Below are 15,647 nucleotides of genomic sequence, written 5' to 3' on the forward strand. Positions count from 1 at the left end.
AGGGAGAGAGCAAAGAGAGAAAAGTGGCTCAAGTAGGTCTTCTGATCAACAATAATCGATAAAATTTCATCCATACTATGGGGTATCTTTCTATATCTATATCTATATCTGCTTAACTATTATTTCCTCTTTTCTTCGTATTCAATCCATGACGCCGTGCCCATAACCAACAAAGAAGGAATGAACAGAAAAATAACGCCTCAACCCTCGCAATCAGGACTGAATATATTCACCAGAAGACTCCACCTCTTCAAACTCAACTCGACTGCTGAAGAACATACTTCCGACACGCATCCTTCAACATGTCGATCCTCCGCTGCGTCTGGATAAAGACCTCGTGGTACATCTCCAGACTCTCCTCGACGACCTCGGCGCGCGTCTTGGTCCCCGCGCAGATGTCCCGCATGCGCAGCTCCATCTGCTTGCGCAGGAAGGGCTTGCTCAGAGAGGGGCTGTCGGGGAGACCGGCGACGACGTTGTCGTACCCTTCGACAAGCGCAATGCCTAGTCTCGTCGGGATGAACTCTTGCACTGTATTGCTGCTGTTGTTGCCACGGCCACGGCCACGACCGCCGCCGCTGTTGTTTCCACCGCCTCGCGGACGGGTGGCGACGTATTCACGCTCTTTGATTTTGGCAATATGTTCCGCCATGGTGGCGTCGGTGCCGATCCCATTTGCGTCCATGAGTGCGATGAGTTCGGGCTCGGTCAGGTAAGACGGTGGTGTCGTCTTGCCCTCAACGATCTTGGCCTCGGTGGGCTCAAAGAGCTCGCCCACCTGGAAATCAGGAAGTTGGGCGCTGCTTTCCCATTTGTCGTAGACGTACACATCCAGGTAGTTTCTCTCGAGAACGATGAGGCCCTTGGCATGGAACATCTCGTCGCCATACTGGATCTCGACTTCAGACGTTTGTCCCTTGGCATCGTCGGAGCAGCAGGCGAGGAAGCGTCGGACGACAAACTCGTAGACGCGTTTTTCTTCGGGGCTCAGTTGCGTGGGCGAAACCCAACAAATAGGATGGATCGGAGGATGTGCTTTGTCGTTGTGGCGACCTGATCGAGGAGTTTTGAACTTGCCGTTGAGGAGGCTACCACGATTAGCGGATATGTAATTGAAAAAGCTTCCAGGAAGGAATGCAGCCGTCGTACCTCTGAGCGTATTGACCCCAGGAATTGTCTGGTATTTGTTTCTCAATGAGCTTCTTCAAGTCGATGCCGTTGTCGAACTGATCCGTCTCCGTACGAGGATAGCTGATGTATCCTTTGGTATACAGAGCCTCGGCAACCTACATTTGAGTTAGCGAAACAAGGCCTTCTTTTTGACAGGACGATAAGCCACATACCTGCATGACTTTTTGACTGTCCATCCGAAGGTACTTGCTGCCCATCATTTGCAGATCCACTGTTGTCAAAGGGAGAGGCCTCCACTTGCTGGTGGGCTTCTTGGTCACCTTGGTAACTTTGGCCTTTTGTGCCGTCAGACATCGTTCCAACATTACCGTCACCGCTGCCCGGTCGAAGAGATGGACACGGCGCCAGTTAAAGTTGACATTCATGCCGTCTCGCTCATGCATGACCTTGATCGCCCAGAAGGGCTCCGGTTTGAAGTTCTGCACGCGAAGGTAACGGTCCACGACGAAGCCCAGCGTGGGAAATTGGCACGACCCTGGAACGGTCAGCCTGGTCGTCCTAAAGAGCAAATCATCAAAAACCTACCGTAGCTAATGATACGGTCCTTCAATGCTTCTCCAAGGCTTTGAAGCTGCAAAGTTTGTAATCGCGTAAAGGCAGCACCGATCCGCAGATCGAGCTCAATCCGGGCTGCCACGGCGTTTGCCTGACGCTCATCCAGATCGACCGGTGAACGAGCGGCCTGTAACACATGACTAGCCAGGATCAGCAGTCAACGTCAGACACACAGCTCATGTGGCTGTAGCATAAGGTGACTATCTACGTACGCTTTCTCCGTGTTGCTGAACTTGGCACGCTTGACCTCGATGTTCGCATTGCTCCGTCGTGCCTGATACCGAACCTCGGTCCCGATATGCTCGCCTTCTCGATCACAATCCGTCCAGATGAACAGAGCGCGGGCGTACTTAGCCTGCTCCTGGATATTTTGGGCGATGCTCAGCTTGTCCTGCCCACGACATCAGTGCACTGTAAATACACCATATAGGGCCAGATAGTCTCTTGCACTGACAGGATCCACCGATTCTACCACCGGGGCTTCGAAAAGCGCGCTGGGCGGGCACGACGTCCACCCTCTGTATTGGCGCTCAAAGTCCAGACCGGTCAAGTGTCCGATGACACTCGTCATGGTCACCGAGCACGATCCCCATGCACCGCCAAAGTTGAAGGTGAATACATAGTTCTTGACGTACGGGTTGCCACGAACGGAGTTCTACGCCGGACTTTAGCATACCATCGCTACATCCATCCAGAATCCACATGTACGAAACTAGATCGAGCGGACAGACTCACTACTCGCATGGAGCCTCCCGACAGGTGGGTGGCCACTGCCTTGGCGATGGCGGGCTTCTCGGCCACGCACAGGATCTTCGGGATAGCCATGAATCGAGTCCCGGGCTCGTTCAATTGGAGATGTCAGATCATCAGCTGCCGTCCATGCTGTCTGTCTCGTCCACTAGCTTTCGATATGCTTTCATTCTGTTCAACCAGATTTCCCGAAGAAGCCGCGTTGATCGCGGGATAAACGCGTGCCGAAGACGCGAGTCGCACGTGGAGGCCTGATTACATAATTTCATGCCTGAAGCTTGCAATTCTTCTCACCGCCCGTCGATCCGCCACGTTCTCGAGCTTATTTTTCTATCAACTCGACGGTGGATAAAATTGGATACAGGAAAATCATACCTGGACGATTACGTCGATTAGACCATGGACCTGACCGGTTGGGAGCTAAGATCAATGGTTGGGATGACTATGGACCGAACTGATGCGGAGACTACTGCTAGGACCAAAAAGGATCTGCATTCCGCGTCTCACTGCGCCTAATACTTAATTTACTGCGTTCCTGCGGAGAACCATCGGTTTCTCCTCTCTCTGCAATAACATAATCGTAATACGGTACATATATAGCTACTTACCGCACACATGGCACTCCCATTACCGCCGGTTCTGTCGCCGACCGAGTGCGCCCAATTCGGCCGCAGCTTCGCTCCCTATGTCTTCTCGCCGCAGCTGACCTCTCTGCCCGCGCGCATCTTCGAGGCCGGCGTCACCAACCAGGACTGGGACACCCTCAAGGAGATCTATGCCAGCACCAATCCGTTCGTGACGGCGCTCACCCTGGCGCTCATCCTGTGTCCCGTCTTCGTCATCCTGTCCGAAATCAACCGGAATTACTCCCAGGTGGATCGCGTCTGGAGCATCCTGCCCTTCGTGTACAATGCCCATTATGCGATCTGGGCGCGTCTGGCAGGCCTGCCGGCTAGCAGGTTGGATTCCGTTGCGCTGTTTACCTTGTTCTGGAGTGTATGTCCATCTCTTCTTCTCCCCGAAATAAATTCTCTCTTTTCTTTCTTCTGGTCCAGTCACACTGACTGCATACAGGTCCGCTTGACCTTCAACTACTGGCGCAAAGGAGGCTACAAGATCGGATCGGAGGACTACCGGTGGGGGATTCTGCGCTCGTACATCAACAGTCGGTTCCGCTTCTTCGTCTTCAACGTGCTCTTCATCGGGCTGACGCAGTCGCTGCTGTTGTGCTTCATCACCGCGCCGACCTACCTCTTCGTCGTGCTCGCCCAGCTCCCCGACGAAGGGGCCACCTTTGGTATTCCCGACCTCGTCTTCTCGCGCCTGCTGATCTTCTTCGTCTGCATCGAGACAATCGCCGACGAGCAACAGTGGCGATTCCAGCGCGCCAAACAGACATACCAGAAGGAGAACCGCGTGCCCGACGGCTTCGCTGTCGAAGATCTCGAGCGCGGCTTCGTCGTCTCCGGCCTGTGGTCATTCTGCCGCCACCCCAATTTCGCTGCTGAACAGGCCATCTGGCTGACCCTGTACCTCTGGGCCAGCTACGTCACCCAGACGCCCCTCAACTGGGCCGGTGTGGGAGCCTTGGGCTACCTACTCCTCTTCCAGGGCAGCACCTGGCTGACGGAATCGATCAGCGCGAGCAAATATCCGGAATATCGGGAATACCAGGCGCGGGTTGGGCGGTTCATTCCCCGGTTTTCCGTCGAGCCGAAGAAGACTAGGAAGGACAAGAGCAAGAAAAAGGACACGTAGCTAGTAGCTACCATGTAGCTCATATTAGGTCAGCCTACACACGGCATGTACTATACATGTGCGTTGATTGCATCAAATTGGAATCTATCTGTTTGCCCGGTTTTTGTTCCTGTCTAGACAAGGCAACGTGCCAGGGGGTCGGGGGAGTTGGATAAGTTACACAAAAACTGGATATCATGTATATATGTACTGTTGTATTTCCATATTCGTAATATTTGCTTGCTTGGTTGCTAACCATCCTGCTATCGACTATTTTCAAGAGTAGTGCTGCAGCTTCTTCTCCTTCCCTCTTCTTTCCCAGATTTCCCTCCCGCCAATACGCCCATCAGCAACACCAACAACAAAAATCAGTGCAAACGATCAATTTGATAAGATAGGTAGATAGACGGCGGAGTAGAGTGCAGAGTGCAGTTGAGTGCAGTTGAGTGGAGATAGACAACCTGTTAAGACATGAACGCGAGGGTTAAAGAAGAAGAAATATGAGTGAGAGAGAGAATTCAGACTGGACACACCACTCTAGTTCTTTTATGCAGTGCGCGAGGAAGGGATTTCAAGACGACTAGGTATGTAGGTAGATGGATGGATAGATAGGTTACTACTGTACAGTACACTGATTTGATGATCGTCACAAGGCTAAGTAAGATGACAGAACCTCAGAACGGAAAAAAAAAAGAAATAGTGGGGAGAGATGTGGGCGAAGAAAAAAAATTCACAAAATTCACGTCATATGTATAACATACACGGTAGAAAGGGACAAAAACTGCTGAAAGAAGGAAGCAATTCTCGTCTATATCGGATAAGGCGTCTGATCCCGTCCGTCTTTGCCCTCAGTTCCTTCACGCGTCTCCGGAGGCTCGGGCGGTGCGACCGTGCGCCCCTGCTGACCCCCGAAATACTTGGTGAACTCCCCATTCTCGGGCCACGGGCGAGGTCCCAAGAGGCGCACCAGGTCATCCCGGCTGAGGACTTCCTTGGCCAGAAGCTCTTCCGCCACCAGCCCGATCTCCTTCTTCTTCGCCGTCAGCAGGTCCCGGCACCGCTTGTACGCCTCGTCCACGATCCGGCGGACCTCCATGTCGATATTCCGCGCCGTCTCCTCCGAGAACGGCTTGTGGAGCTGTTGCGGGTCCTCCTCAAAGTAGAGAGTCCCGACCTTCTGAGACATACCAAACTTCGTCACCATCGCCGTCGCCATGCGGGTGACCTTGTTGAAGTCGTCGCTCGCACCGCTCGTCACCGTGTCGAAGTGGAGCTCTTCACTGACACGCCCTCCCAGAGTCATGGCCATCCGGTCCATGAGCTGGTTGACATTCAGCAAATAGTTCTCGCCAGACGGGAGATACTGGGCGTAGCCCAATGCTGCCTGGCCTCGAGGAATGATAGACACCTTCAGAAGGGGATCGGCCCATCGCAAATACCACCCGCAAATGGCATGTCCCGCCTCGTGATAGGCCACTGTGCGTTTCTCTTCCGGCGAGAGGACCAAAGACTTCTTCTCCAGGCCACCAACAACTCGCTCGATCGCCTGTTCAAAGTGCTTCATCACAACGCAGTCTGCGTGCTCACGAGCCGCTACAAAAACGAATCAGTTAGCCATTCCGGCGTAGATACAAAGAGTACAAGGAAATTGAAAACTTACCAACCAAGGCCGCCTCGTTGACACAGTTTGCAATGTCAGCACCAGCAAAGCCCGGAGTGAGTGCTGCAAGCCGGCCAGTCAAGTAGTCCATGTCGTCTTTGGTGACAATCTTCTTCAGATGAACGCGGAAGATTTGCTTTCGTCCCTCCATGGTGGGCCGGTCGATAGCAATGTGTCGGTCAAATCGGCCAGGCCGCATCAGGGCCTTGTCGAGGACATCGGGTCGGTTGGTACCGGCCAACACAACGACCTGCTCCGAGGTGTTGAAGCCGTCCATCTCAGTCAAGATCTGGTTGAGAGTGCTCTCTCGCTCGTCGTTGCCACCGCCAAAACTCTGCTTAGCTCTCGATTTACCGATCGCGTCGATCTCGTCAATGAAGATGATACACGGAGTATTCTTTCGGGCATTGGCGAAGAGATCACGGACACGAGAAGGTCCGACACCGACGAACATTTCAACAAACTCGGATCCGCTGACGCTGAAGAAAGGCACGCCAGATTCACCGGCCGTCGCCTTGGCAAGCAACGTCTTACCGGTACCAGGAGGGCCCGAGAGGATCGCACCACGGGGGATCTTAGCACCAAGTTTCTGGAATTTCTCGGGCTCCTTGAGGAAGCTGACAAACTCCATGATCTCCTGCTTAGCTTCGTCCATGCCGGCGACATCAGAAAACCGGACCTTGACGTCCGTTTCATGGTTGAATCGCTTGGCACGACTCTTCCCGATACCGAAGATGCCGCTCTGCCCGGCAGCGCCACCAGCAGCACGCCGTGACAGCCAGAAGAACGAACCTATCAACAGAAGCGTGGGTCCGAACGATAAGGCAGTCGCAAGCCACGGCACCTCATCAACATAAGCGACAGGGATGCGTTGCGAACTGGGGATGCCCAGTTCCTTATGAGCTTCCTCTAGATTGTGCTCGAAAACGTCAACCGAACCAATGGTGAAGTAATAGTGGAAGTTGGGTTGAGCAGCGGGTGAGTCAGGATATACGCTGGCGACAGCATCCCGGTTCAGATCGACACGAACTCTGTTGCGGTTGAGGACGGTCAACTTCTCGACGAGACCCTTGTCGAAAAAGTTGGTCCTGAACTCTTGCCACGTAATTTCTTTGCTGTTCTCTCCCGGGAAGAAAAATCGATAGAACATATACGTTACGAGAGCCGACACAAACACGTTGCCGGGATCGAACTTGAACTCAACTATCCTGGGCGTGGGCCCTTTCGGGGGCTGGTCCTTGCCCTGTCTCTGTTGCTGTTGATCCCGCTGCTGTTGTTCTTGCCACTGCTGAGACGACTTCGCTTCCTCGCCTCGTAGTTTTGCTTTTTCTTCCTCCAATTCTCGTTTTAGTTCCTCCAACCTCTTGTTTCTCACTCTTTCCAACATCTCGCCAAGCTTTTGGATGTCCGACAGAGAAGGCTGCTTCTTCTGCTCGATATGTTTCCGTAGGAATTCATCAAGATCTGGAGGAAGATCACCTCGCTCCCGTAGTTGCTCTCGGAGTTTTCGCAGCAATGCGGTTTGCGACGCGGAAAGTTTGTCCTCGACAAACTTCTCTAGCCTATCGAGCAGACTCTCTTGCTTGTCACTCAAGCGGCCCTGGGGTCTCCCAGGCTCTTCAGGAGCTCTGCCCTTCCCCTCCTCCTCCTCCTTCTTCCGCGCATCCTTCTCGTTTCCGTCGCCTTTCGGAGGTTTCGGATCGCGGGGGTTGACGGTGGCGTACGACCTCACACGGCGCGCATTGATGAGAGACCAAATCTGCGGGCGGGAGAGACTGGAGTACGTCAATCGCGAGGAGCTGAGAAGCTCTGCGGCACTCCTCGAGTATCGAGCAAGATTGCCTGGCCGTCGGAGTAAAGTGGCCATGGTCGAGGTAGGACGAGCCCGAAGGCTGCAGGTACTGGGAAGGTTAAAGAACTCTCAATGGGTAATGGGCAAATTCAGAACCCATATGGAACTCGTGTCTTGAAAGGGAGAAAAATGAGGTCTAACAAAGAGAAAGACCTCGTCGTGGAAGCGTGTGATGTCTGTCGTTCGCGGCCACGGAAAACGGGAGAGCCCAACGCCGGCTGTGGTTTTTTGAGGTTCCGATCCGCTGCTGAGTCATCATTCCTCGCCACGGCGCGACATCCAGCATTATCAAGCGCCAGACGCCTAGAACCTCCACGACAGCCGCGGAAAAAGAAATGAGTCACCGTTGGGACCATACTTTCATGCAATATGAACAACAGCGTTTAACAAGAGAGGTATGTATTCTGTAGACCACCAAATATGGTGATGCAATCTATCAACAAAGACAGCTCGAATGGGAATGAGTCTCCAACCACCCCAGATTATGTGCAAACATGTACAAAGCCTATATCATATCGCATAGAGCAGGGAACCCGTCCATGGGTAGATAAAATGTACAGTATCGAACACTCGGAAAGGAAACCGTACTCCTGAGTAGAGGGGAAATGCCCACATAAAACTCCATTTGAAAGCCGAAGAACCAAAGCCTTTCTTGGTCGATTCATCCCATCATAATAATCTACGAGTCGTTGCGCATCATGCCGCCAAAGAGATCGCCCTGGTCGAATGTCTGTGGATTCGAAGAAGACATATCCGCCCAATCCCATTCCAGGGTCATGGGCATCTGCCACAAGTCCTGCGGCACAAAGGGCTGTTGAAAACTCAAGCCCGCCGCCCCAGCACCGCTGCTTGAATAAGGAGTCTGGTCGGGAAAACCGGACTGATCCAAACTATTAGGACTGAGAATATTTTGGAAGTCGGGGGTAAATTCGGGCATGTTATGTAGGTCCCCTGTCGACAATTCAGGCAGAGTAGTCGTCACAGGATCACTAGGATTTGCTGGATTTGGGGACGTCATATCACTTGTTGCTGGATCAAATGGATTCCCATTCGTAATTTGAGCAAATGACGGCGAGAAAGGAGCAGTTGTCGAGGGCATAACTGGTTGTTGCGTGGAGGCGACAGGGGTGTTCGAGGCTTCTGCTGTGTTGCCCGGCGGATTCTGTGCATCAGCATTCTCCGGGACAACTTTGCGCTTCCTTCTTGAATGAGATTCCTTTTCTGCCTTGTCGAGGACTACTTTTGCAATTCTCTCAAATTCTGCGCAGACACTGAGCATGCGTTTGACGCTTCCGTTTGACTCATCCGAAACAAGCATGGAGAGGAAATTGACGACTAAATCCATCAGTTTGATATCCGAGCGAGCCCGGGCGTCCTGTGGATTCTGAAGGATGTTGGCAAATAGAGTCACAAGTGCGGAGACAGGATAGTATAAGATCAACCTAGTTACCAGGGATGTTAGCGATATTGGTCGGGTTGTGGACTTGCACGACTGATTGACGCACCAAACACAGGCAAAATCGCCTTGTGGGATATACTTGATCAGATTAATCGATGCTCTGGCAGCAGTGACGCAAAGTGTGGCTGATGAGAAGACCCGGGGATTCAGTGGCCTTGCATTCAACCCTTGAATGGCGTAATTAGAGAGACGACTCGTCCAGTAGCCGTGATGCACTGACATTCGGTGAATTGTCGTCAAGCAGTTGTAATAGGCAAAGTGCAGCACAACCACGTGGAGTATCAACGGAGTATGCGTTGCCTTGATCTCATATTCCGGACGGTAATCTATGGGGATGCTGTCCTTCCACTCTTCCAGTTCTTTATCCAGTTCACCGATTGTGTTGAGGAGTTCACCATCGGACTGCTTTGCCGCTTTCGTCGAGTAAAGTCGTTTGTACACTTTGCTCTGGATGGTGGCGAACCGACACATGAGTCTAAATAGATTGACCTTCCCTTTTCCATCCGACAGCGGAATGTTTCCAATGTTGTCAGGTGGATCTTCACTGGGGAGCTCCACGTTCATGTCATCATCATCTTGTACGGGTGGTCGACCGGAACGAAGGCAAATACTGGATGAGATTTAGCCAGCTGATTTATAGATTCAATGCATCCTTGTGAGGAGAATTCAACGTACTCTTTGTCAAGAAGGTAGGCAATCCAAAACACTCTCTTCCGCTGCTCCATTTCGACCGGGTTCAAGCCGAATCCGGAACCACGTTTGTGCAGACCGATGCTATGCGAGAGCCGTATGGCAGCAGCCACAAGGAAAAATGATGGTTGGGGGTTGGGGGTTCCCTGTAAGAAAAGGGCCTATCGCAGGGTTAATAGGCTAGCGGAGCAGCTGCCAGGGAGGACGAGACCTACCATCCCCAGGAGCGCCTGGACACTTAAGAGATCGGTATTTCGCATCGTGAGCTCTGTCAAAACCGCCATGGCATTCTTCAGATACAGCCAAGCCTTCTTGTCCTCTTCTTGAGGTACTAAATGGCTCATGACCCGCAGTCTATGCGAGATTGCCAAAACCACGTTGATGCTCGCCCACCAACCGGAACCCTCATAGGGATCTCGAGAGTACTGTCGCTCGACGAGGTGCATGAAGGTCGGCTCGTGGAAGAGCGGGAACATGCAATTAAAATTATCGAAGAAGTCTCTGAAAAGTGAAAGGGCCTCTTCTTTGGGAGGTAAGGGCTTGAAGACGCGGCGCGCAAATATGTCGCTGAAGATCTCCGGCTTCCAATACATCCATTTATTATCATCTATATAAGCCGACGATATCATGTCTTGGAACGAAGTGTCACCCGTTTTCTCGTTCACCCATTGAATCCCTCTTGGAGAAAATATTGAGAAGCCCGATGAAGATCCTGGACGGTGGGCGTGGGGCTTAGCGAAAGTTACGATATAAGACATAGAGTGAGACTTACCGATGTACCGAGTCTCTCCACAATTATTCGTCACCAGTGAGCACATCATATCTGACAGCGCTTCGACCTCATTTTCCGACCCCTTCTGCGACTCAGGGGAATCGCCAGCCGTCCGTGGCGAATCGACGCGAGGAGTGGAATGGCTCGATCCGATGGACTGGTTAGCTGTGGTCGTGGCACTCGCCCTATTCTGGGCTTTCGACGCCAATCCATTCATCAAGGATCTGTCCGCAAGACGCTTCTCTAACGTCCCAAGATCCGTCTTGCCAGCGTCATCCTCTGACAAGAGACCCGATAGTCTCAGTAAGGATTCCATTCTGCCCAGACGGTTCTCCAACCCCTCGATGTACTTAGCACTGTCGATAACTTAGCGAGAGATTCACAACGAACTGGCCGATGAGCTCCAAGGACCATACCCTTTAGGAGGATTGCGCTTCTTCTCCACCTGCGTAAAAACACAGTCCGTCTTGTAATTGATGCAATGCGAGCACTTGGGCATTTTGCCGTCACACTTGATCTTCTTCTTGCGGCACATGTCACAGGCCTGTGGAGAGTCCTCCATTAGCGACAAAGAGGTCTGGAAAAGCTCGTAAAATATATCAATGCCATCTTACCCGCGCAATTCTCCTTCTCTTGGCATCATTCATCTCATCGGCATTCCCGGTGGTAGAGTCATCTGGAGGTGCAGAAGCTGGCTGACCATATTGCATAGGAGAGCTATGGGCATTGTAGTTCGCGAACATCGGCTGAGGCTGATTCATCGGTGGGGGCATCTCAAACCCCAGACCTTCCGAGTCTCCCCCCAAACCCTCCATGTCGAGATCGGGATTGCGCGCTGCAGACAGAGCTGAATGTGCGGTTTGGTGATGAAGGCGAATATTCAGTCAACAGTAGGATCGTACTACTCGAGCACGACGGTTTTGCGACGCCTTGGCCGTTGCGCAATGCTGTTCATTCAAATCGTCCGTGCTAGATACCAGACATTGGAAGCTGTGTGCTCGATACAGCTAGGACGTAAGAGTCGGAGGACGTATCTCGACAAGCGCGGAGATATCGAACTTACCTAAGCTTGCCAGACATCAGGCAAGACCTGCAAGGACCTGGCAGGAGAGTCGGAAAGGGTCCACACAGCCTGCGCTCGTGGAATCAACTCCCGTTGCAGTCGTCAGAATCAGTGAAAGAGTGAGAGGGTACGAAAGTTGCCAGCATCTCCAGGCAGCAAGCATGGGCGATCCCCAAGAAACTGCGGGATGGACCTTTTAGTCCGCTTTCGACCGCGCCACAGTCCCAGCGGGGGAAACGTCAGCCGTCAGGGAGCCAATCCGAGTGCTTTGCTCCTTCTCATGATTATCAGATCGGTCACCGTAACGCCGATCTGTCGCATCCCTAAATCTAATTTCCTGTCAGGATTATGAAGACAATTGACTTGAAGTTGAAGCCATGTGCAATCGTGCAGTCTACGGAGTACAGACAACTCTAACCCTGACCAATGAAATCCTCGGTGCCTTGCCGAGAAATTTCTGAAGAATCCCGTACCGAAATTCTCCCGATAAGAGATAGGCGTCGGGACATCCGATAATTAATCTTCTTGACCCCTTATGTGCTTACTGGCATAAATAGTCTAGATAATGACGACAGATTTTCCAATCCAATTCAAGTTCTCTAGCCAATGCTTGCAGCGACCATGAGGTAAGACAGACCTAGACACGAGACAAGCTGCATTTGATTTGTTCCTTCAAATCGGCATTGCGAAACTCCCCAAGGTCGCGGACAGCCCTTTCCCGTTTTTTACTGTACCACCTACCTACCTAGGTAGGTAGGAAACTGTAGTTACTTACCTAGGCAGGTACTTACACAGAATAGCCACCGAAAAGGAAATAAGGAAAAGAGGCAAGCACCCCTCGCGACAATGACCAGTAACGATCACCCTAAACCAGACAATTGATGTCATGCTTGTTGTAGCCCACTTGTGTTGATTCAACGTAGAGAGGAATCACATATATATATTATAGTTATAATGCTGTGAGCAAGAGTAGGTTAGAAGTCAGAACCCTAGCATCTGAGTTCGAGCTCCACTGGCTATTTAAAGATAGATACAATCCCAGGTTCAGAGGTACGTAACTAATGTTATTCCCAACTACTACAGGAGAGCGGGTTTCGATTTCGATTTTAATAACAACAATAAATTTTTGACGATACACGGACCTAATCTGGTACCTATCTGGTGATTTCAACCTGCTGATAGAGTGTAGCAGCCTTCCAATCGCCTCGACCAAGGGTGTTTCTGGACAATCTGCACGACAGGTAGGATAAGTACTAGGAGAAAAAAAAAGACGATATGATATCTTGTCAAACAAGAATGCAAAAAAGCTCACATCCTCGCTGAGGGCCCCCCAGCTAAGGATGCTACGAAAATCCCCGCCTATGCATTGTGGCGGGCAGGGGTTTTACTATGTCCCCCTCTACGCCTTGTCATCGAATGTTAGCAGAATATTGGTAATGACCGCACCGCTTCACCTCGACGAGAGGGGGATTCGAACCTGAGACTGCAGCTGCAGCACTAGTAGGGAGACGCGTGTCTCAACCTAGCTTGACTAGCTGACTAGGCTACACACCCCAGGTTCTTGTTGACAGGAAGGGTGTTTGATGAATGATATGCTAGTCCCTGTTTGGGAGGCCTACCGCCTTGTTTCCATCCCTCTCCTGACTTCACTTCCCCACTGACCGGTGGATCAGATTTTGGCGCGAAAAGAAGAAAGACTGTTATGGACGTATGTATGTACAGATATTCGAAACATCAGGAGTGGCGATATCTCTGAGGACATTATATCAATACAGGTACTCCCATACCTCTGGTGAGAGCAGGCGTAACAAAGAGAAAATAAGTAAATGGATAGATATACCCCAAGAATTCAACCAAACGCCTTGCTATGCAGCCCAAATCAGGATCTTGTATGTTGTACAACAGAGTCGACGGGAGTCTGTATCCCATCCTCCACTATTATGCGCGGCATGTTCCCTCCATCCAGAGGAAATCATCATAGAACCTTATCGAGTAACTCTTTTGCCTCGTTGATCTTGGTGGCCAGATAAGGACTACCGCCGCGATCCGGATGGTTGAGGAGCATCAATTGACGGTGGTTCTTGCGGACCTTCTCCTTGGTCATGGTTCGCTCCCTGAAGCGCGCCAAACACAATTTCAGTCAGCCATGCTGTTCACAAAAATCATGGAAAGAAAGAAAAAAAAGTTCTCTGCGGTAATACGTACGACAGCTGGAGGATCAAAGCTGCCTCGCGACGAGTCATCCGTGGTTCAAATCCTCTGCAAGACGTCAGCGAAAGAACAAGTTGAAGCACACTCTGCTGGGTATCGCACCCTTTGTAGAATGCTCGTCCCATTTTATCCACCCCTCCTCGATAGCGCTGCAAAGCAACCCATCCAGCACGCCCCTACAACGCAGCTGTCAGCAGAAATCCTGCATCGCTCTCCACCTGCCAACTCTACTCACAAAGAAAGCGGCGGTGGCCAGACCCAGGCCCGTGAGAATGGCGGAAGAAGCCATATTCTAATATATCACAGGCCGTAAAATGGAGGACCGGAAAGAATAAAGAATAATAACAGCTTCAAAGGTCAAACGCCTGCAGGCTGGGAAGCGCAATTCCGATGATGCGGAAGCGGTTGCGATAAAAGTCGAGTCGGGCGGCGATACTCTTCCTAGTTGGGTCTAGTGCGGCATCCCAATCGACTGCTCCACCAAAACTTTATCCGAACGATTTTTTGACGACAAGCCATAGCCAAACAGCAGCATTGCTGTTCGAAAATTTCCCTTTTCTACGTTTTGACTCCAGATCGTCTGGCTCTACACAGGGCAGACAGAAGCAGCCATGAGGTAATTAATTTATACGCGCTGTCCTTTACCGTTATTGAAAGTATAGGTCTGTCTAACGTCTTCAACAGAGTCGAAACGTGCCATTTCTGCTCCCGGCCGGTATACCCGTCCAAGGGCATCACATTCGTGCGCAATGACGCCCGGGTATTCCGTTTCTGCCGGTCCAAATGCCATAAGAACTTCAAGATGAAGCGCCAGCCTCGGAAGCTCAAGTGGACCAAGACGCATCGTGCTCTGCGCGGCAAGGAGATGATTGTCGACTCCTCGTTGCTGCTGTCCCAATTCGCCAAGAGGAGGAACGTCCCCGTCAGGTACGACCGCAACCTTGTTGCGGCCACCATCAAAGCCATGGAGAGAGTGGAGGAGATCCGTCAGCGCAGGGAGCGGGTGTTCACCAAGAGAAGATTGGCCGGCAAACTCGCCCGCGAGCGCCGGCGCGAAGAGGACCGCAAGGTGGTCGCGGAAGGCGAGCATCTCATTCGCAAGGAGCTGCGGGGGATGGAAGAGCGGAACCAGCCACTTACGGTGGAAAAGGAGAAGGTCTCTGGAAAGGTCCTCGGCGAGGAGAGGCTCCGACAAAAGAAGAAGGCGAGATTGCTGGTGGACGGTGGTGTGGAAGAAGAAATGGATGTCGACTGAAATCAGTAACTCGGCAATTTCCGTTATTTCGTTGCTTGTTTACGTGGATGTGGTTATGGCACGGCGTTTATGGCATGTTTGCATATGATTCTATTTTTCCCCTGATAAAAGTGAATCTGAAATGAGAATTGGTTGCAAGTGAATGTGTTCCTATCCAGATTATTCCTGCCAGAATGCATTTTTGATCATTTCCGATGGCGTCTCCCGCCAAATTTGTATGGGGATTCCAACAACTCTGATAACAACCCTACCTGCAATCAATTACTGGACCAGTTGTGGTTTTCACTTTCTGCCATCATTCACCTCACCTCTGCCCCCCAGCCACATCTTTTGCTTGTTTTGCCCTGTTTGGTGACTCGTCACGTCCAGTGACTGCTGCCTTCGCTTCATAGCGCGTCTCCCACAACATAAAACCCCCTTCCCTCCCTCTCTCCTTCTCTTCTTTCTTCCTT

General features: G+C 51.6%; 6 protein-coding genes across 6 annotated transcripts; 2 read left to right on the plus strand and 4 right to left on the minus strand.

Moving 5' to 3' along the window:
* Nucleotides 1–256: 256 nt before the first annotated feature.
* On the minus strand, nucleotides 257–2,571 carry VTN77DRAFT_22 (uncharacterized protein; the record flags this gene model as incomplete). The annotated part of the gene is made up of 7 exons (XM_069418013.1): nucleotides 257–1,088; nucleotides 1,150–1,286; nucleotides 1,344–1,666; nucleotides 1,717–1,886; nucleotides 1,959–2,137; nucleotides 2,201–2,401; nucleotides 2,482–2,571. 7 exons carry the CDS (start codon nucleotides 2,569–2,571, stop codon nucleotides 257–259), a joined length of 1,932 nt encoding a protein of 643 aa, XP_069282386.1.
* A 540-nt stretch (nucleotides 2,572–3,111) lies between these two features.
* Nucleotides 3,112–4,254, plus strand: VTN77DRAFT_23 (uncharacterized protein; the record flags this gene model as incomplete). Its single annotated transcript, XM_069418123.1, has 2 exons — nucleotides 3,112–3,492; nucleotides 3,571–4,254. 2 exons carry the CDS (start codon nucleotides 3,112–3,114, stop codon nucleotides 4,252–4,254), a joined length of 1,065 nt encoding a protein of 354 aa, XP_069282387.1.
* Nucleotides 4,255–5,041: 787 nt separating this feature from the next.
* On the minus strand, nucleotides 5,042–7,760 carry VTN77DRAFT_24 (uncharacterized protein; the record flags this gene model as incomplete). The annotated part of the gene is made up of 2 exons (XM_069418234.1): nucleotides 5,042–5,826; nucleotides 5,894–7,760. The coding sequence occupies 2 exons, from the start codon at nucleotides 7,758–7,760 to the stop codon at nucleotides 5,042–5,044; spliced, it is 2,652 nt and encodes an 883-aa protein (XP_069282388.1).
* Nucleotides 7,761–8,424: 664 nt separating this feature from the next.
* VTN77DRAFT_25 (uncharacterized protein) lies at nucleotides 8,425–11,481 on the minus strand (the record flags this gene model as incomplete). The annotated part of the gene is made up of 7 exons (XM_069418345.1): nucleotides 8,425–9,187; nucleotides 9,251–9,814; nucleotides 9,880–10,055; nucleotides 10,110–10,606; nucleotides 10,667–11,022; nucleotides 11,083–11,210; nucleotides 11,281–11,481. 7 exons carry the CDS (start codon nucleotides 11,479–11,481, stop codon nucleotides 8,425–8,427), a joined length of 2,685 nt encoding a protein of 894 aa, XP_069282389.1.
* A 2,223-nt stretch (nucleotides 11,482–13,704) lies between these two features.
* VTN77DRAFT_26 (uncharacterized protein) lies at nucleotides 13,705–14,229 on the minus strand (the record flags this gene model as incomplete). Its single annotated transcript, XM_069418456.1, has 4 exons — nucleotides 13,705–13,843; nucleotides 13,935–13,988; nucleotides 14,043–14,116; nucleotides 14,176–14,229. The coding sequence occupies 4 exons, from the start codon at nucleotides 14,227–14,229 to the stop codon at nucleotides 13,705–13,707; spliced, it is 321 nt and encodes a 106-aa protein (XP_069282390.1).
* Nucleotides 14,230–14,551: 322 nt separating this feature from the next.
* VTN77DRAFT_27 (uncharacterized protein) lies at nucleotides 14,552–15,195 on the plus strand (the record flags this gene model as incomplete). The annotated part of the gene is made up of 2 exons (XM_069418567.1): nucleotides 14,552–14,556; nucleotides 14,625–15,195. The coding sequence occupies 2 exons, from the start codon at nucleotides 14,552–14,554 to the stop codon at nucleotides 15,193–15,195; spliced, it is 576 nt and encodes a 191-aa protein (XP_069282391.1).
* Nucleotides 15,196–15,647: the final 452 nt, after the last annotated feature.

Source organism: Rasamsonia byssochlamydoides (assembly GCF_041956645.1).
Source record: "Rasamsonia byssochlamydoides strain NRRL 3658 unplaced genomic scaffold VTN77scaffold_1, whole genome shotgun sequence".
NCBI classification, from domain to species: domain Eukaryota; kingdom Fungi; phylum Ascomycota; class Eurotiomycetes; order Eurotiales; family Trichocomaceae; genus Rasamsonia; species Rasamsonia byssochlamydoides.